Source organism: Aedes aegypti, chromosome 1 (genome assembly GCF_002204515.2).
Source record: "Aedes aegypti strain LVP_AGWG chromosome 1, AaegL5.0 Primary Assembly, whole genome shotgun sequence".
NCBI lineage: Eukaryota > Metazoa > Arthropoda > Insecta > Diptera > Culicidae > Aedes > Aedes aegypti.
The window spans coordinates 129386329-129408441 of record NC_035107.1 but is presented as its reverse complement, the minus strand read 5'-3'; the positions used below and the strand labels follow the sequence as shown (position 1 = coordinate 129408441).

Genomic DNA, 22113 nt, shown 5'->3' with positions numbered 1-22113 from the left:
TAGGTGTTTCTGTTGAAACACAGCTTGGTAAATATACTTTCATAGCTGCCTATTTGCCTTTTCAATGCTCTGGGCAGCAAGTTAATTTGCTCCAAACTTACGAAAATTGACTCGCAATAAGTCAACATTTTTTGTCATTGGTGACTTTAATGCCAAACATCGGTCATGGAATAATTCTCAAAGTAATTCCAACGGCAGAATTTTATTTGATGAGTGCTCTTCAGGATATTTCTCAATTCAATACCCTGATAGCCCCACATGTTTTTCCTCTTCTAGAAATCCATCTACGATTGATTTGGTCTTAACCGACTCTAGTCATCTTTGTAGCCAACTGATTACTCATGCTGATTTTGATTCTGATCATGTCCCTGTTACATTTCAAATATCCCAAGAAGCGATTCTCAATCCTATCAGCTCCACTTTCAATTATTTACGAGCCGACTGGAATATATATAAAACGTATGTTGACTCCAATCTTGATGTTAACATTTCTTTAGAAACTAAACTTGATATTGACAATGCTCTTGAAACTTTAACAAATTCCATTGTTGAAGCCAGGAGCATTGCAATTCCAAAATGTGAAGTAAAATTTGAATCCGTGATTATAGACGATGATCTTAAACTCTTGATCCGTCTTAAAAACGTGAGGAGAAGGCAATTTCAACGCACTCGCGATCCTGCTATGAAAATTATATGGCAGGATTTGCAGAAAGAAATCAAGAAACGTTTTGCTCAATTAAGAAACAAAAGTTCTGAAAATAAAATTTCTCAATTGGACCCTGGCTCTAAGCCCTTTTGGAAATTATCGAAAATCTTGAAAAAACCTCAGAAGCCAATACCGGCATTGAAAGAGGAAAACAAATTATTACTTACTAATTTCGAAAAAGCTCAAAAACTTGCTATGCAGTTTGAAAGTGCGCACAATTTTAATTTAGGACTTACTAGTCCAATTGAAAATGAAGTTACTCAGGAGTTCGAAAATATTCTCAATCAAGAGAACGTTTTCGAAAATGCCTGGGAGACTGATTTGGAAGAAGTGAGAACTATTATTAAAAAAATCAAAAACATGAAAGCTCCTGGCGATGATGGAATTTTCTACATCCTCATCAAGAAACTTCCAGAAAGTAGCTTATCATTTTTAGTTAATATATTTAACAAATGTTTTCAATTAGCATATTTTCCTGACAAATGGAAAAATGCTAAGGTTGTTCTAATTTTAAAACCAGACAAAAATCCTGCAGAAGCTTCTAGCTATCGTCCAATCAGTTTGCTTTCCTCCATCAGTAAACTTTTTGAAAAGGTTATTTTGAACAGAATGATGGCCCACATCAACGAAAATTCAATTTTTGCCAATGAACAGTTCGGATTCCGCCATGGACATTCGACCACTCATCAACTTTTACGTGTAACAAATTTGATCCGTTCCAACAAATCTGAAGGCTATTCTACTGGTCTTGCTCTTCTAGACATAGAAAAAGCATTCGACAGTGTTTGGCATGAAGGTTTGATTGTAAAATTGAAAAACTTTAATTTTCCAACATACATTGTTAGAATAATTCAAAGTTATCTGTCAAATCGTACACTTCAGGTTTATTATCAGAAATCCAGATCTGAAAGACTTCCTGTAAGAGCTGGTGTTCCTCAAGGCAGCATTTTGGGACCAATATTATACAATATTTTCACATCTGACTTACCTGAGCTACCTCAGGGATGTCATAAATCTTTGTTTGCGGATGACACAGGCCTCTCCGCCAAAGGACGAAGCCTGCGTGTCATCTGTAGTCGATTGCAAAAAAGTTTGGATATTTTTTCTTCATACTTGCAAAAATGGAAGATTTCTCCTAATGCTTCCAAAACTCAACTAATAATATTCCCACATAAACCAAAAGCTCTTTATTTGAAACCTTCAAGTAGACATGTTGTCACGATGAGAGGGGTTCCAATAAATTGGTCAGATGAAGTAAAGTATCTAGGGCTCATGCTAGATAAGAATTTAACTTTCAAAAATCACATTGAGGGCATTCAAGCCAAATGTAATAAATATGTAAAATGTCTCTATCCCCTTATTAATAGAAAATCAAAACTTTGTCTTAAGAACAAGCTGTTGATATTCAAACAAATTTTCAGGCCAGCCATGTTGTATGCTGTACCAATATGGACTAGCTGTTGTAAAACCAGGAAGAAAGCTCTGCAGAGAATTCAAAATAAAATTTTGAAAATGATTCTGAGGCTTCCTCCCTGGTATAGTACCAATGAGTTACATAGAATATCCAATGTTGAAACATTGGAACAAATGTCAAATACAATCATTAATAATTTCAGGCAAAAATCGTTACAATCTTCTATTGCCACGATTAATGCGTTATATGTTTAGGTTAAGTTAGGTTAAGTATATAAAAAACGTTTTTTTCTCTAATAAGCAGGTGAAATCAACTCACCTGTAAAAAAAACGGAACTGCTACGGCAAATGAAATGTAATATGTTGTTAACAAAATGTTAATTAAATCTTAAATTTGTTTTACCAAATTAGGATGATAGTGTTGTCAAATAACACAGAACACCTAGATATAAGAAATGAATGTAATGTTTGGAATGATACTAATAAAAAAAAAAAAAAAAAAAAAAAAAAAAAAAAAAAAAAAAAAAAGCTTAAAAGCAATGTGAGGCTGCACTGATTGGTTAGCAATTGTGCCGCTATGTGGTGCTAGCGTACAGCTGAGAGAGGAGACAGCTCACTGACAGTTGGCACGTTTTCTTGCCTTCTTAGACTTCTTTCTTTATTTCTTAGGTTGTGCACAACGGTCTAATGATCTTATTTTGGTCAAAATCTTTCACTTCTTGTTGTTCACTATGAAAAAGGTATGAATAAAAAAAATCAATAGCAGTTTGCCAACACACGACTATATTTAGGTATTCAACTTTTTAAAATGTGCAGTCATCGAAAAACACCTAGAAAGTTTAATTACCTTTACTTAAATTTTGACGGTATTTTACGCTTTGCTCTTCAAATGTGTGGTTTTCCAGTGTCAGTTTATGACAGGTTCCCTTGTCTTTTGGGAGCTCGCAATCTAAGCCATCTGTGTCCTCTTTCTCAGATGTGCAGGTAGATTTGGTTATATTTTCGCGGGCTCTAGCACATGATCTTGACCACCTAGAATGTTCGTATCTTCAGCAAATATTTAGAAGAAGGCATTTTCTACGAACCTGTTTACAGTGTGGAATATAATACAGTGAGGACCCGATTTTGTCAGCCCCTCGATGAATTTTAGGCTGACAGAATGGGGAACCTGACAAAATCGGGTCATTTTATTATGTTCCTGTTTTTCAAATTTCGACGTGTTAATGATTGCTTGTGAACCGCGTCAAGAACTTGCATGGACTTTTAAGAGTTCATTTAAATATTACGTAACGCAAAATTTGTCAATTTTAGACCCCCTTTCACCTCCACGTAACAACTTTTGTATAGAAAATTTTTAATTTTTGTATGAACCGTAACACTATGTAAGACCCCCTCCCTCCCCCTGTTGCGTTTCGTAATATTTGAACGGTCCCTAAGGGGTAGCCAGGTTTTTTTTCATCAGGGAGGGGGGGTTGAGAAGATCGATTCTCAACATTTCATTCACGATTTTCACGACAAAACGATCATTATGCATTACACTCTTTTTGCATGAAACATAAAACTATACAAGATACCCGCCGTATTTTTTTCATAGTATGCTAAGCAAAGTCCTAAACGCGTCTTATTTCAATGTTGAGTGACGGGTCTATTTAAAGTCGTGCAGATTCACCTATTGAAAAAATTCAAAAGATTCGATTCGTTGTGGTCCTTTTGATCGGCAATTTTGCTTTGTCCAGTAAGACAAATGGAATCAACCTGAGTTCCTAGTAATACACGATCGATGAATTATCTAAAAATTTCTCACAGAACACAGAAATTCCTAAAGAGGTTCATATTAAAATGCCTCTTGATTTAGAAACTCCTTCGAAATAGCATAAGCAGTTCTTGGAACTCATTTTAGTATAATTCAAAGAACGTTTCATACGGAGTTTTCACATAATTTTTCCTAAACATTGTTTTAAAACTCAATGTTTGGAAATGGAATGTATGTAAAAATATTTCTTACTGTATGAAAACCAAGAAATTTTCTTTAGTTTTCATGGATTTTTTTGCTGGGTTTTTAGCGCAGAAATGAATACTTCATAACATGAAGTTGTGAATAAATCTCATAAATTATTCCTATACCCAAGGGATGATTTAATGCTTCAAAATGATTTTGGTGAAATTCCTAGTCAAGTTCCAGAAAATCTCGTGAGCAAGTTTTGAAGTTAATCTCGAGACATCTACTTCTTCTTTCTGGCGTTACGTCCCCACTGGGACAAAGCCTGCTTCTCAGATTAGTGTTCTTATGAACACTTCCACAGTTATTAACTGAGAGCTTTCTATGCCTATGACCATTTTTGCATGTGTATATCGTGTGGCAGGTACGAAGATACTCTATGCCCTGGGGAGTCGAGAAAATTTCCAACCTAAATCTGCTAAATCTCGAGACATACTGAAGATAAAAATGGAGTGAATTCAACAAGGACTAAAAGAAGATAATTATTGAAGTAATTACTTGAAAAATAAAAATATTCTATAAGAATTTTGAGTGAAGTTTATGGTCGAGTTCAAGTTCAAGCAAAAATAAATTTTAATTTAGACGCAAAACCCAGTATGTTTCTGGAACAATTTATGAAATTATAGTTTGGAAATTTTTGAAAAAAAAAGTTTCAACAGGAATCCATAGATTAATTTTTGAAATACAGTGATACCTCCATGAGTCGATGTTCCATGACTCGATATCGACTCATGGAACCATACTAGAAACAAAATTTCATGGTTACTATGATGGTCCCTTAAAACAGCTTTTCAAAGGATTGCTGTTCCATGACTCGATATTTCCATGAGTCGATGGTCCCTTCAATATCGACTCATGGAGGTTTCACTGTAGTATTGAGAGAAATTCTCGGAGGAATTCATGAATGAACCTACACACATGTTTTTCTTTGTCATAAACTCGGCTGTATGAATCCCGTTTTTTTTAATTTTAAGCATGATTTAACTAGCGAATTGCCAAGTTGCTTAGTAACGAAACACAGTTTTATGATACTTGAGATCGCTGTACATAACTCGATTAATATTTGGCATATTAAATTGAGTTTTTATGGAAGAATTTTTAGAATCACCTCTAGAAAACACCTTTAAATTTTGTTGAGGAATCTCTGGAGAAATTCGAAGTACAGCCAGAAACGATTTATAGAATAATTTCAGGAATAATTGGAGAAACACGTTGGAGAAATATCTGGAGGATTATGAATGATATCTCGAGTGGAATTCCTGTGGGAAATACGAGGAGCTTTATCCGATTACTCTAATGATAATATTCTGCTGACAATAAATTTTGTAGAACCTTTTTGAGTTTCCCAACAGATTTGATAAACCCTTCGAATAATTTACGGCAAGAAGTTTTTCAAAAAGCTGATTGTTTGGAATACTCCATAAGTTTTCCAATCTATCATCATGTAACAATTATATAAATATGAGTGCTGCAGACAATCTTTTAAGAATACAAACACATGATAAATTCCCGTAATATTGTTTTGAGCATCGTCCAAAGGGGAGGAGGCATTCCCATTGCCCCCTCTGGCTACGCCCATGCGTGCATGACATTAAACATCATCATCAATTTTAATGAAAATGTGGTAAAACATGGCGAAAACAATTTTTTGATAAATTTAAAACAGGCTGACAAAATCGGGTCAAAAAGCTGACAAAATCGGGGGTAGACAAAATCGGGGGCTGACAAAATCGGGTCAGTACTGTAAAATTGTTTACTATGTGTTAAAAAAAATCAAAATTTGACAATTTTTGTTAAAATAGGCTATATTTAATGCCTTCAGGAATCGTACACAGTTTTAATTAAAAGTTATTTCCAACATTCAGTTCAAATTTCGGATCCGTCATTTCGCTAAAAGCAGAGCCACCCTCGTCAAAATTGCTAACCAATCAGTGCTGTCTCACATTGCTTTTAAGCTTCTGAACAACTTTGCTGAAAACACGAACATGCTAAGTTGTCAGGTTCATGAGCTAGAGCCGTCTAAAATATGACCAATTTACATGCACACTAGCGCCACGTAGCGGCAAAATTGCTAACCAATCAGTGCTGCCTCACATTGCTTTTAAGCTTCTGAACAACTTTGCTGAAGACCGCAGCTTTCTAGAAAGTAAGGTTTCCAAGATATTGCGTCATTAGTGTAATAGCTTACGGGTGATGCTAAACTTTTTGGGGGGTGCTGCAATATTCAATTGAAGTGTTGCAATACTAGATGATGCGATTCCATACTTATGGCGGGTAGTGTATATTTGACGTTTGTTCCAATGTTTAAACATTGGATGTTGTATGTAATTGATTGGTACTATATCAGGGAGGACCCTACAGAATCATTTTCAAAATTTTATTTTGAATTCTCTGCAGAGCTTTCTTCCTGGTATTACAACAGCTAGTCCATATTGGTACAGCATAATATATGGCTGGCCTGAAAATTTCGTTGAAGATCAAAAGCTTGTTCTTAAGACAAAGTTTTGATTTTGTGAAGTTATGAGTTTTGGAAGCATTAAGAGAAATCTTCCATTTTTGCAAGTATGAAGACAAAATATCCAAACTTTTTGCAATCTACTACGGATGACACGCAGGCTTCGTCCTTTGGCGGAGATGCCTGTGTCATCCGCAAACAAAGATTTTTGACATCCCTGAGGTAACTCAGGTAAGTCAGATGTGAAAATATTGTATAATATTGGTCCCAAAATGCTGCATTGAGAAACACCAGCTCTTACAGGAAGTCTTTCAGATCTTAAGTTCTGATAATAAACCTGAAGTGTACGATTTGACAGATAACTTTGAACTATTCTAACAATGTATGTCAGAAAATTAAAGTTTTTTTTTAATTTTACGATCAAACCTGCTTGCCAAACATGTCGAATTCTATGTCTAGAAGAGCAAGACCAGTAGAATAGCCTTCACATTTGTTGGAACGAATCAAATTTGTTACACGTAAAAGTTGATGAGTGGTTGAATATCCATGGCGGAATCCGAACTGTTCATTGGCAAAAATTGAATTTTCGTTGATGTGGACCATCATTCTGTTCAAAATAATCTTTTAAAAAAGTTACTGATAGAAGAAAGCAAACTGATTGGACGATAGCTAGAAGCTTCTGCAGGATTTTGTCTGATTCTGAAAATGGTACAACCTTAGCATGTTTCCATTTGTCAGGAAAATATGCCAACTGAAACTATTTGTTAAGTATATCAACTAAGAATGATAAGCTACATTCTGAAAGTTTCTTGATGAGGATGTATGGAGTTTTCTACAGGAGCTATCGCCAGGAGCTTTCATATTTTTGATTTTTTTAATAATAGTTCTCACTTCTTCCAAATCAGTCCAGGAATTTTTGAAAACGTTCTCTTGATTGAGAATATTTTCGAAGTTCTGAGTAACTTAATTTTCAATTGGACTAGTAAGTCCTAAGTTAAAGTTGTGCACGCTTTCAAACTGCATAGCAAGTTTTTGAACTTCTTCGGAATTAGTTAGTAATAATTTGTTTTCCTTTTTCAATGCCGGAATTGGCTTCTGAGGTTTTTTCAAAATTTTGGATAATTTCCAAAAGGGCTTAGAGCCAGGGTCCAATTGAGAAACTTGATTTTCAAAATTTTTGATTCTTAATTGTCAAAATCGTTTTTTAATTTCTTTCTGGAAATCCTGCCATATAATTTTCATAGCAGGTTCACGAGTGCGTTGAAATTGCCTTCTCCTCACGTTTTTTAGACGGATCAAGAGTTAAAGATCATCGTCTATAATGAAGGATTCAAATTTTACTTCACATTTTGGAATTGCAATGCTCCTGGCTTCAACAATGGAATTTGTTAAAGTTTCAAGAGCATTGTAAATATCAAGTTTTGTTTGTAAAGAAATGTTAACATCAAGATTTGAGTCAATATATGTTTCATATATATTCCAGTCGGCTCGAAAATAATTGAAAGTGGAGCTTATAGAATTGAGAATCGCTTCGTGAGATATTTGAAATGTAACAGGAATTCATTGAAATTCCTAAAAAAACTTTTAATTCTTGTATGGTGGCCATGGAAATTTATATTGAGTGGACCTGTATTTTCAAAAGTATTTTTACTGAATTGATAAACTAATTGTGTAAATGGTTACATCCATATGGTCCATAGATTGAAGATGATAAATATCAGGGCTTGTTGTAAATATTTCCTTAGAAATTTTTCAAGTTTTTCAAGATTCTTCAATGATTATTCCAGATAAGCGAATGCGGGACAACAATTTAAACTGCTGTATTATTTGAGTTATTGTGGTGATTGTGCATTAACTCATTCATCGTTTTTATTGTGGTTAATATTTATGCGCCTAAATATCCCAAGCTCTAAACTCGAAAATATTCAGCATGATCTTGGGTGTTTGGTTATGAGTGCGCATCCCACCGCTCGAGGTTGTTTTTATCGTAATTTTCTCGACATTTCAGGGTATAGAGTATGGTTATGTCCGTGGCTACAAAAAAAGCCACGCAAACGATGTCTGGGTTCGATTCCTGACCAATTCAATATTTTTCGTATAATAGGAAATTGCCTTGGGCATAAAGCATAATCGTATCAGCACAGAAAGTTAGTTAACAACTTTGAAAGTGCTTGTAGAAAACTAGGCTAAGAAGCAGGCTTTGTCTCAAAAGGAATATAACGCCGGGAAAAAGAAGACAATTTTCTAACTTATTGACGTCCAATTTGCTCCACGCCGATGTACACCGCCATCGCCGCCGTCAAAACTTGATAAAGGCTGATGACGTCGCCGCCGCTGGTACGAAAATGCCCTCACGTCGCAGCCAATTAAGATTATTTCGGCGCTTCGAATGCTTTTTCTATGTTAAGAAGAGTAAGACCAGTAGAGTAGTTCTTAGTTTTGTTGTTGGAACGAATCAAATTTGTTTCACGTAAAAATTGAAGAGTGATCGAATGTCCATGTCGGAATTCAAACTGTTCAATGGCAAAAATTTAATTTTCGCTGAAGAGGACCATCATTCTGTTCAAAATGATCTTTACAAAAAGTTTACTGATGGAGGAAAGCAAGCTGAGTAGACAATAGCTAGAAAATCGTGCGGGATTTTTGTCCAGTTTTAAAATTCGTACAACCTTGGAATTTTTATATTTGTCAAGAAAATATGCCAACTGAAAACATTTGTTGAATATGTCAACCAAGAATGATAAGCTACTCTTTGGAAGTATCTCGATGAGGAGCACCCATCAAATAAAATTCTGCCATTGCCATTCTGCAATCCTATTCAAAAAAATCAAAAAAGTATTTTGTTTCATTAGAGAAACGTAAGTAGATAACAATTTTATTCGTACATTTCACACTAACTTGGACTGCTCCAGCCATAGTGGTGGTTTTGCACATTCCATCGATCATTTGATTCAATTGTTCAGTGAAAACATCAAAAATCGGTAAAAGACATGTTACTTGAACAAGGAACATTTTCTGTTGGAATTTTTCTTCGATGAAATACAGAATATAAAATACCTGCAGCGACGTACGCATGAGTATTCCTATTTGAATTGGAATAATTATAACGAATAACCGAAGAAAGAAAATTTGAAGAGGAAGAGTTTAACCGGCTGCTTGGGCATGTCAGGATTTAATCATCAATATTAACCTCCTTTTTCTGAGCAGCTTAGATAGTCGCGTAGTGTCGGTAGCAGTTGTTTCAACTGTCTAAGAATTAACACTACGGGCTGCCTGTTCCGGTGGTAAAACTCCACCTCACAGGTGACCCCTAATTTATGGTGTGGTGCGTACCGTGCCTAGGAATGAATGGTTAGGGGGGTCTAAATAAATCCTAACCGCTAACGGAGCCTGTGGAGTACCAGGGCGCCCTCTGCAGTATTGTGCCCTTCCTGTGCTACCAGGAGCAATTGCGCAGGTGACCTTGTGTTTCTCCGAGACAATCTGCTGCCCTTCTTCAGTCTTTAGCCTGAGGCTGAGTAAGGGTGGGATTATGAATATGTTTCTATTTAATTTAAATTATCACCTAGGGAAAGTGTACCAGTTATGGCCATAGTAGTTCCCTATTTGGACATATGGGAAATTTTGATAACGTTCACATTTTTAATCTCTTTGATTGTGTTGACATCAAGATATATCTCATACCTCACAAATACAACATACAAATCCTTTCAAAATGTGAAGACACTCAAGTAATCACGTATGGCAAAATAGGGAACCACTATGTCCATAACTGGTACACCTACCCTATATGGATTCGCATTATGCGTTTTACACAGTGTATTCTGTGATTTTTCGCCTTTGGCGACCTTCAATAGATACCGATCTGGTTTTTTCTGCTTAATCCTGCCTAGTTTGGGTAGTGACTACAGTTAGGGTATTTCAGATCAATCTTCAGCATAAAATAACAGCAACGATCAATCTTCTAGTTCAAGAACCCTACTTTCGTAGAGGGAACTTCTATCTAACCTTGTGGACCCAGTTTTTGCTACTTTCAGCAAACTTAAAATGGCTAACTCGCGCTCTATGCCCCGCGCATGGGTGTTGTTAATGAAGCAATTGTTGCTACACTCACTTGTAAGTTAACTACCAGAGATGTATGTGCTGTCACAATCGATGTTTCTGTTGGTGACCTCAACAGGAAATACGTCTATTGTTCGGTATATTTACCACATGATGAACCATCCCCAACGGATGACTTCAAACGAGTTGTCGTACACTGCGTAACAAAAGGCCTTCCGCTGATTGTGGGCAATGATGCCAATGCTCATCACATCATCTGGGGCAGCTCAGATATCAATTTGAGAGGCTCCTGTCTGATGGAATACTTAAGTAGTACAGATCTTGGATTACTTAACATAGGAAATCGCCCAACCTTCATGGTATCTAATAGAGAAGAAGTGTTAGACATAACGCTCTGCTCGAATAGAATCAGTCACGAGTTGACGAATTGGCATGTATCAGATGAGGAATCATTATCTGATCATTGCTACATCTTCTTTGAACATTCAAATGTAACTGCGCAGACTTTGCGTTTACGGAATCCCCGGTCAACAAACTGGGAACTCTGCACTGAATTGGTTGCGACCAAATTTTATGGATATTCTCCGTCCATTGAAAGTCCAAGTGATTTGGATGATGCCGTTGATACTACAACATCCTTCATTATGGAAGCTCTTGAAGAAGCATGTTCTCTGCGGTCTGTAAAGACTATAAGAGGGACCTATAGAAGGAGTTGGAACAGAAACAGTTCAGCTAGATCAGAGTCGTTCAAGTCGGCTCGCAAGGCTTACAAGAAAGCTCTTCGTTCTGCTGAACGATCCGGCTGGAAAAACCGTTGTACAAATGTTTCCAGTTTGAGTGAAGTCAGTCGGCTAAACAAAATCCTTGCAAAATCTAAGGATTTCCAAGTAAACGATATCCGCTTACCTAATGGTGCTTTTACTTCTTCTGATGAAGAAGTTTTAGAATGTCTATTCAATACACATTTCCCCGGATGTGTGGACATAGCATCTGCGGATGAACCAAATGTCTTTTGAAGTAGTTACGAGTTTCTGGCTTCGGCTCGCAGTATCGTAACTACTGAATCGATTCATTTTGCAAGCGGGTATATTCCGAGATTCTGGCGTGATATTACTGTAAAGTTTATCCCGAATTGAGGACGTGCGTCGTATGAAGAAGCGAAGAGTTTTAGATTCATCAGTCTGACTTCTTTTGTTCTGAAATGTCTGGAACGCATTATCGATCAGCACATCCGTGATGTTTATTCGGCAAACATGCCTCTTCATGTGAATCAATCTGGAAAGTCCACTGTGACTCTTTTACACAAAGTTGTATACGATATCGAGAAAGCATTCGGTCAGAAGTAATCCTGCTTGGGTGTTTTCTTGGATATTGAGGGTGCCGTTGATAACGTGTCTTTCAATGCCATATTGGAAGCCGCACGAAACCATGGGCTACCTACAATGATTATCAATTGGATTCATCAAATGCTCAAAAAACCGGCATCTCTTCTCGACATTGCGTCGAGCAGCGATTCGAAAATTGAGTGTTTTCGGATGCCCCCAAGGGGGAGTCTTATCACCACTTTTGTGGAATCTCGTAGCAGATACGCTATTGAGGCAACTCAATAATTGCGGTTTTCCAACTTATGTATATGCCGACGAATATCTAGCTCTGAAAGTTGGTATGTGCATAAGTACCCTATTCGACCTGACGCAAAGTGCTCTTCAGGTATTCGAGAGTTGGTGTCGCCAATATGGCCTTTCGGTTAATCCGAATAAAACATCTATTGTTCTTTTTACGGAAAAACGAAACCGCGATGGAATTCGACCTTTACGTCTTTTTGGCACTGAGATTAACCCTTATAGGCCTGAGTGAAATCAAAAATACTAAAACCCTCACCACTCAGCGAATTCTTAATGGATTCAAATGATTTTTTGTCAGTATACTAGTACACATATCTAGTTTCGAGAAGTGGCCAGAGGAACGCGGAAATATTCCTATGGCCGGAGTTATTCCGGTGGGTCATGGGGCAAGTCGGGTAAAAAAGGGCTATTTTTTGGGACATGCCAAGTTATCTTTATTTATTTGCAATGACAATCATTTTAATTTGCATAAATCATTAAGATCTGATATTCAACATTCTAAATGAAGAGTTTTGCACAGTTCAAAATATTCCGGATGTGGCCACTCGTACTTAATGCCCGGAAGAACCGGTTACAGAGTATGTAGTAGAAAAGTATGTCGGAGTCATTCTTGATTCCAAACTTTCATGGACACCTCACATTGATTTCAGAGTCAAAAAAGCTTGCATGGACTTCGGTCAATGCCGGCGATCTTTTGGTAGAACTTGGGGCCTCAAACCCAAGTATATCAAATGTATTTACACAACAGTTGTTCGACCAATATTGGCATATGGATGTCTCGTGTGGTGGCAAAAGGGCGAAGTGAGAACAATCCAATCAAAATTGGGCCATCTCCAAAGGATATGTTTGATGGCTATGTCTGGTGCGTTCTCTACGACTCCCACGGCAGCGCTCGAGGCCCTTTTCGACATTGCGCCTCTACACATACACCTTAAACAAGAAGCACTTTCTTGCTCTTACCATTTATGGGTACTGGATCTACTGGAGAAAAATCCAGTGAATCGTAGATCTACACACACTTCGTTGTTTCCTTTTTTGTGAATTGGGATAAAATTGTCCTTGCTCCAAGTGATCTCACAATTGCTTGTAACTTTCTTTACAGGACATTTACCACACAATTCTCTTTACGGGAGGGGTGGACGTCTGGTTATTTGAAAAGAAGTATTTCAAACAATAAAGTATGTTACACTGATGGCTCCCTTCTTGAAGGTAGAGCTGGTGCAGGAGTATATTCTCGTGAGCTAAGGCTGGATCAGTGTTACTGACTTGGTAGAAACTGCACCGTTTTTAGGCGGAAATATTTGCTCTCATGTGTGGAGTGCAATCAGCACTTCAACAGCGCGTAATGGGTAAAGTCATATACATCTGTTCAGATAGTCAGGCTGCTATAAAAGCTCTTGCTTTGGCCAATTCAAGGTCGAAGCTTGTTATCGCATGTCGAACTCAAATTGAGGAAATGAATTCAGTCAACTCTGTAAACCTTGTATGGGTACCTGGCCATTCTTCCATCGCTGGAAATGAATTGGCTGATGAGCTAGCTCGCGATGGACCATCGCATGACTTCATTGGCCCTGAGGCAGCTATTCCAATTTCGAAGTGCTGGGTGAAGCTTCAGATAAATTCTTGGGCGGCAACTCAGCACAAGGAACATTGGAATAGTTTGGAGTCGAGTCGTCAAACAAAATTGTACATTACTGAGCCATCTCCTAGGGTGGCGAAGTATTTAACAAATCTGTGCGCAAATACGATTCCAATTATTTGGTAAACACTTATTAAGTGAAACTGAATTCCGAAGCCTCAATCTTCAGGACATTCTGTTATTCCTAACCCGTTGTGGTAATGAGCTATAGGCTCTCTTTACGCTCATGCGTTTTGGAGGTCCCCTTTTTAGGGCGCTGTTCGAACCCATTGTGGTATGGAGCTAATGCTCTCATTTCGCTCATGCGATCTTCCCTCTTCAAGGGATCCCACTCCTATTTCCTCCCATCTTTCCCTTCCCTTTCCTCTCCCATCGGGTAGATGATGAAATAGGCTCAAATATGGCGATGGCACAAATCTCCCAACTGGCGGGGAACTTTGGAGCACGCCTTCTGATACCTGATATCGCATCTCGCCCAGCGTCTTAGGTGGCTGTGATGCGCTTAGTGGCTACCACCCAGCTATGTTGAAGAAATACTAAGCAATATTGCAAATTTTGAGATAGTTAAAACACCATCTTTCTCTATTTTAATCATCATATAACCTTCTACAACATGTTCGCTATGGTATCAAGTAGTGTTTTTGACATTCTGGGTTCAATTGAATGCGATCGACTATTTTGCTGACCCAAACATGAGATGATGTGCTGTTTCCCATGTGTTTGAGCTGAAAATCCCATATTAACTTCAATTCAATTACGCCAGCTGTTGGAACGACCAAATGAGCTGAAATTTTCAGGAAGTCTTCCTTTAACTCTAAAGAATAATCCTGGGGGGTGCCCCGTGGAATTACACAACTTTATTGTTCTCCCATACTGAGCTGGGCCAGTCTAATAGACAGCTATGAAAGTATATTTACTAAGATGTGTTTCAACAGAAACACCCAAAGTTTCAAAAACAAATGACTAAAACAGTTGATGTTTTATACGCCTATGAAAGATAATTGCAACTCCCCCACATGCCCCATTAAGTCGATCATTACGATAAACAAAAAAGTTAGGATCTTATTTTTTTTTGTTGATCCAGGTTTCATATACGTTTCAGAAACAACTGCTATATGCATGTTTTTAGCTGTAAGAAAATTAAACAGCTCGTCCTCTTTACCAGAAGAATGATAGATTGGGTTCTCTTTTTCATAAGAATGACTTGGGACTGGGGATAATTCAAGTGAATCATTTATTCCATTTTTGATCTCTTCAGGAGACTTATACTTACTAGAGAGACCTTACAAGACGACTTAGAACAAACGTTCAGTTTTGTCGTCATAAATGAAAAAAATGTGCTTCTTCTCTTCAAGATGTTTGAGAAGATGTTCACGATCCGGAAAAACGCGACAGCCTCTTTTCTTTGCTATTTGGAAGGAGATCTTCATTCCCCTAATGGAGTTCAAGATCTCCTGCCTAAACCCCCAAATTCGGAACAACTGACGACGATAGGCGGCACTCTTTGCTTCCTCACTTGAATCAAAGAGCCTGGGCTAGAGACTGCTTCGATTTGATGTTCAGAAACTTTGCTTAAAGTTCATTGCGATACATTTTTTCGCATTGATTATTTCACCCTTTGAAGAAAGCGCGCATTCTGGAGGATCATTTTTTCTTAGATATTTTTGACACGTTTAGTTTTAAATCCCATTTTTAGGAAGGAAGTTGTAAAATTAGAGATCCACCCTTTATTTGTTCAGGCTAGCAACCATATTTGACAAATAAGCAAGAGAAACAAAAACCTTTTATGAGGTTAGAAAATTTCCGACGACTTGTCTGAGATGAACATCGTTTTCATTGAATGTTTGCATTAAAGAAAGTTTTATTAGATTCAAATAGATTGAAAAGGAAGCTAACTGTTTATCATGTCTGATTCTTAGTTGTTGAGAGACAAAACTGTTTTCAAAGAGGAAACCGTCTCGATTGTTTTTCTTAATAAGATATCATGTAATTATTTTACTCAATAAAACACAAACCATGACAGTTTTCAAAATCGAATTTTATTTTTTAAACACTTAAAACAAAACCAATTTTCCCAACATGCTGCTCTGCTTATACTGTAATAAAATAATTCAAGAAAACATTGGAAATTTTATCTAAAACAAACTCTAAAGAAATCATTAATGTTTTATCATTAATTATCCACTTTAAACCTAGGAAATAAAATACAATAATTCTACTCTAGGCTTCGAATAAGTATAGCAAGACAACAAAGATTTTAATTTTGGATAAACAAATATGCTAACGTAGAAACAATTTTTTTGCATCGTATGATCGTCATTTTCCATTTGATTCTTGAAACAAAGACATGGATATGCATTTGGATTTTTCTTATTATATTCAAAAATTGACTATAACTTATTTAGTAAATGCTTGAAAAACAAACGATTGCTTTTGTTTTTTGAGCAGATTTAACTTAAGATAGTAAAAATAAAAAATTCATTCAAATTTAACATGAGATAGAAAGGAATACGCGTACTTCCAACACTATTTATTCATTTGAGCATCCAGAGATGACTAAATGGATTAAAGATCAGACAAGAAGGATAGTGATAGACATTCCATTCTAATAAAAAGGCATGTTAGGATCAATGTTCAACAAAAGCGATAAAATACGATACTGTTACGTTAACTTAAATATAAAAATAATCTGATCTTTTACGGAGTTCTCCTTACTGCAATGAATTATTAATAACAGCATTGAAATACTAAAACAATTATATTACAATAGTTACTTTTGATCGTTACAGTTTTCAATGACGATTTTGTTTTGAATTGAGAAAATACTATCTACAAAATTCCTTGCAACAGGTAAAAAGCTGAAGAAATTGCGTTGAGATGATAACTTTACTGATGCTACAATACTCGTACATAAGTTTTCTATTAGCATGACCGAGGACAACTAGTTTCGTTTGCTTTCGTGTCAGAAAGTTATGACACATCACAGTACTTATTTTCCAGTCATGAAATGTAAAAGAACAAGTGCTATCGGAGTTTAAGAGACAGTCAGTACACCCGCATGGGCAGCATCATTCGCTCCACACATCATTGTCACATAAATGAAGGCGAAGTTTTCCTCGAACGAGATTTGGAGCGCGATGGACTTTTTAGGCTTCGTCTGGTACGATCGGTTCGTTCGCTCCACGGTTCTGGTACGCGTCCGCACCACCTGATTAAGTCTTGAACCTCATTCTGTAAAAAAACAAATCAAGAGAAAAATTGTTAGTAGAACTTCTCATGTTTATTTAATTGATTGACAATGGTTGTGATTAACAATTAATAATGGTTATATATTATGGATAAGGATAAAGTTTTGTATGATACATTCTTTGTGACTATGTTCATTAATTAGAAAAATAAATGTATTAAGAAAAAATATTTGATTTTTACAATACCTGAAGATACCCTGGAAGCTCATTGAATATCTCTAGCTTAGTCAATTCAGTGTGCTGGGATAGATACGAAAGGCAGCTTGCTTTCAACGAAGATGCATTGAAGCGATCCGATATGCCAAACAAGTAGATAACCGAGTCACCGTCTATGGATGCGATCAGCGTATTCTCACAAATGTCTTTTAAGTTATCCACCGAGTACCGATCAGCTAACAGCATTAATTCACAGATTTGATCAACACCAACAGACTTGTCAACTGGTGCACCATACAGATATAGGAGTAGTCTTCGAAATATCACAGGCGAAGTATCGTGAATGACAATTTTCCTGAAATAATAATTTACTTGTTATATTGTTCATCACTCTCATAAGTAATCATAACTCACCTATTAATATCTTCTTGCATTCCAGACAGCAAAGCCTTCTTGAACCATTCACATCGGGCGGCAACTATGACTCTGTGAGCTTTGAATATATGGGACTGATTCTTAATGGGCGTCCCACAAACCGCAGCTCCACTATCATTCTGAAGCAGCGCATCATCTGGGCTAAAGTCGAAAGTTATGTTTTCGTTCTGACAATCGGTAGGTGAAACCACGACTTCGAACTCCATGTCTGCCAGCTGACCAGAATGTAACAGTTTAAGAGCATTCTTCGACAAACTGCTGTTGATGGCGGACGGGGGTTCACACAGACTTTGCACAAGATTTAGCTGAAAAGACAAGGTTTTACATATGAACGAACACGTTTCACAAAATAAATAAGCAAGTGTCTTCGTTAAAAAAGTGAGATTCCTTCAAACAAATGTAAAATATATATATACAAAGTTAGGCTTGGACTTCGTTTAGCTATTCCTATAGGAAGGCTTCACCTTATTGTTTTGAAGGACAGGGGCTTGTAAGTGCATCAGCGCTCTTTTATTGCTTCTTGTTTCTTTCGCTTTGGCTGCGGCGCGTCTGCAACGAAACGACCCATTCTTCGGGCCAGGAGCGAACGCCTCTTGCCACATAAGTATGGCATGATTCTCACGTGGCTGTTGAAGTTCAACCGATCGTCGACAATCACTTTCAGGTGCTTCATGTTACATTTCGATGCAATCGCATGCCCTTCGACGTTGATCACCATCCGCTGGATCGCTTTGCAGTTTCTGAATAACAGTACCGTAATGCGGGGTAACACAGTTCTGTTTGATCTTTCGACCTTGACGCTTGCTCCTGCGGGGGCAACGAGGGCAGGATCAAACATGTCGCGCGTCGGTCGAGTGAAGTGAAAAAATGCCACAATCGTTTAGTTCTGTTTGATTTTTCGACCTTGACGCTTGCTCTTGCGGGAGCGGGTGACGAGGGCATGATCAAATACGTCACGCGTCGGTCGAGTGGTGAAATGAAAAAGCGCCGCGGATCGTTAGTAGCGTTTGATCTATTAATTGAGTCGCTTGCTCTTGCGTGAGCAAGTGATAAACAATTGTTCGGGGTACAATGCGTTTATCGAATTATATAGCGAATCCGATTAGACGTGATTATATCATGGATCGCATCACCAACCATTGGTGACTCCCAGATCTTTACCTTATCCCACTAACCCAATATCCTTTCCATGACAACTGTGGAGATGCAGAGGTATACTCGGTCTCTAGTAACAACGGTTTTCTAACTAACATTCCTTTCTTTCCCCGGTGACCGTAAGGACGTGGCCGGCGCCGTTATTGACTTTTAAAATTTGAGCTCTCGATTTGTGCACATTAAAGAATGGTAAGTTAATCCCAAGTCCCATTCATAAATTCCCTGTGCAACTTGGATTGTTCTGGTCAATCATGGAGCAGCAACTACGAATTGTACGGTCATCTATGCTCATGCTCATGCTCATGCTCAACAGTAATGCGGGGTAACATTGATCAGCGGGGTAAAATTGATCGCATTGATGTTTACCCTCTTCGTAAAACGCTCGAATCAACATTTATCGATGAAATATATTCAATGCATGGATGGTGATTCTCTTCCTTCTATGCATGAGCTAATAAACAATAAGGTTTTAACGAAAATTAAGTTGTGTTCAAGCGTAAATTTTTCAACTTTTGGAAACAACGATTTACATGACTATGGATGACACTATCAAAGAATCATGTCTCACATAAGTTCTAAAAACGATATGATCAAGAGAAATGCAGTTGTTAAAAATTATTTGTTTATTAAAAGCTTCATCGTAAACCCAAATGCAAACCATAAAATTGTATTAGTCTTTATTGTGGTGTATTAGTTGAAAGAAAATAAGACGAATTAGGAATTCTTTCTCTGAGCGCAATAGTTGGCACTCACGTTCATTTTTACGCTAAGGAGATCCTTGGATCATTATACCTAGATCGTAAATTTAGGTTCATGAAGCTAGTTAGTGTTTGGCCATCAGGAGAAATACACGATTGAATCAAGTGCTCCACGTGTTCGTTTCTTTCGCGTCCGAGAAGTCCGCCAGTGTGATCGCGAGTGCAGTGAATAGTGATCTGGAATTTCGAAGGAAATCTATAGTCTACGTTATTACATTCTTTCTTTCGGTCGCAGTGAGTTTCCCAACATAATTTTTAGTGCCGAAACCCGGGAATTTCCGCTGCGGATCATCGACATTGCTAATTTGGTCCAAATTATTTGGAGGTTAGCGTGGGTTTTAGTTTTCCCGTCATCCCACATTTCGAGGAGAATCATCGCTATTTCGGGGCTTTGGATGGACATTAGCAGCTTCAGCGCACTTCAAGGCAGCTCTAGACCCCATTTGGACCATTTTCGGACGATACAGTGCTGGTAGGTCAGCCAAGTGAGCACAGGGTAGTATCACTACAAAGAGCAGGTGAGTGAATAACCTTTATACTCCTACCTCATTCTATTGCCACCGGACAAAATGGCGACATCGGGCCACGAGGATGTATCGGACCCAGGTAGTCCAGCCACTAAACAGTGCAAACGTTTGATCATTCGCCGAAATGGCATTCTCGGTTCTACAAAGCTAATTGGGGCTTTTAACGAAAATTATAATCCCGATACGGATTAGGTTCAAATAAAATTTCGGCTTCAAAAGCTGGACACGCTCTGGACCGAATTTAATGAGGTCCAAGCTGAAATTAAGTTAGAATATGGGCTAAGCGAAGAACTTTCTGAGGGAAAGGCGACCTTTGAAGATATGTATTATCGGTTGAAAGGGTCATTGGACTCCAAGCTCGCTTTGAGTAACTCACCGTCTACATCGTCGTCAAGTACCTCATCCTCTGTTGCTCCATCTACCCCCGCATTAGGCGTTCGGCTCCCAGAACTCAAAATCCCAGAGTTCAAGGGAGATTTCGATGAGTTGATAAATTTCCATGATTTGTTCAGTACACTCATCCCCTCAAATCAACAACTCTCCGCCATTCAAAAATTCCAAAACCTGAAGGCAGTATTGACAACGAACGGCAACGAACTATAACATTGCTTGGGATCTCTTGAAGCAACGCTTCGACAACAAAAATTTCCTGATTAAGCAACATTTCTCCGCTCTCCTATGTACCTATATCGCCACAAAAGAAGGAGTTTTCGTCGGCACTCTTGGATCTCGCCGATATTTTCGAAAAGCACATTGGTGTGCTGGACAAATTGGAAGAAACGGATGATCATTGGAATTCGTTTTTGGTGGAATTTCTCAGCAGCAGACTAGATCCCATGTCACAAAAAAGAATAGGAAAATCAGTTACCAGACGCTCAGCGGCCAACAAACAAGGATTTTGTTGCATTCATACACAAGCGGTCCCGAGTGCTTCAATCTTTGACTCTCTCCCAATCCTCGAACGCCAACAGCAAAAGAACCACGGACTACTCGAGTTCGTGTTTCATCTCACTCAGCTACCACCGCACATTGGGGAAATCCGAATCCAAAGGTGGAAAAAATTGATAACTTTCACAATAGAATGATAAAAAATAAGTTTTATAGCTAGTTCGAAAGGAAATTTTCTCGGGAATCGATTGGTGATAGTTTCATGAATGTGGGGTCACTCTGGGATAAGCTATGGCGCCCGTTTTGCCCCAATTCCTTGAAAATTTTAGATTTTCATGTTGTTTTGAGTAAAACTATTTTATTGTGGAGATTATTTCCCATGAAATCTATCATTTCTAGTCAATTCAACAATGTTTCACGGAGAACGTTATAAAAAGATGGAAATTTAGGGGATTATGGGGCCAAATGTACAATGAAATATTTTTGAAGAGGAACTTTTGTTTTAAATTTTTTCAACGTGTTTTTATATTGAAATAAATTTTAAAATAGTCTAATAATCATGAATATAGGTTGTAGAAATAAGTTGTATTAAAATTTTTATAATATGTATGATCATTATTTATGCTCTATGCAAAATATTGTGAATAATTTACCTTCTTATATCACAAATTCCAAACATTTCCAAACGATGTGCGATAGTTTGGGTAAACGATATTGATCTAAATGATCGATTGCCGTTAGCCTCATTGATAGGAGATAGTGGGAGCATATAGTTTTTTGGCTATGTTTGCCCCAATTCCCCTAAAAACGATTTCTTTCATAATTATTGGATAAATATCTTCGAATTAAATTCATTTTAGTACATAACATTACATACATTATTTATTCAGTAGTTGATACAGTATTTATATCCAAAAACAGGAGATCATGGGGATCTTTTACACATAAATAAAAAAAAAAACAAAAAACAAATAAAAACACTCAAAAATGGATCCATTAAGTAACCATCAGCAGTTTTTTTTCTGATTGAATCAAATCACTCAGAAT

At 37.5% G+C, this 22113-nt stretch overlaps 1 protein-coding gene across 2 annotated transcripts in view; it reads right to left on the bottom strand.

Moving 5' to 3' along the window:
* Positions 1-15916: 15916 nt before the first annotated feature.
* LOC5576891 overlaps positions 15917-22113 on the bottom strand; it is a 68944-nt gene continuing 62747 nt past the window's right edge. The window contains exons 10-12 of one of the 2 annotated variants that reach the window (XM_021847665.1): positions 17718-18043; positions 17334-17658; positions 15917-17130 (exon numbers count right to left, since the gene is read on the bottom strand). In XM_021847665.1, coding sequence (XP_021703357.1) covers positions 16990-17130; positions 17334-17658; positions 17718-18043 — 792 coding nt within the window. In that variant the 3' untranslated portion in view covers positions 15917-16989. The remainder of the gene's footprint in view (positions 17131-17333; positions 17659-17717; positions 18044-22113) is intronic. The other variant, XM_021847670.1, reaches the window with a different exon arrangement.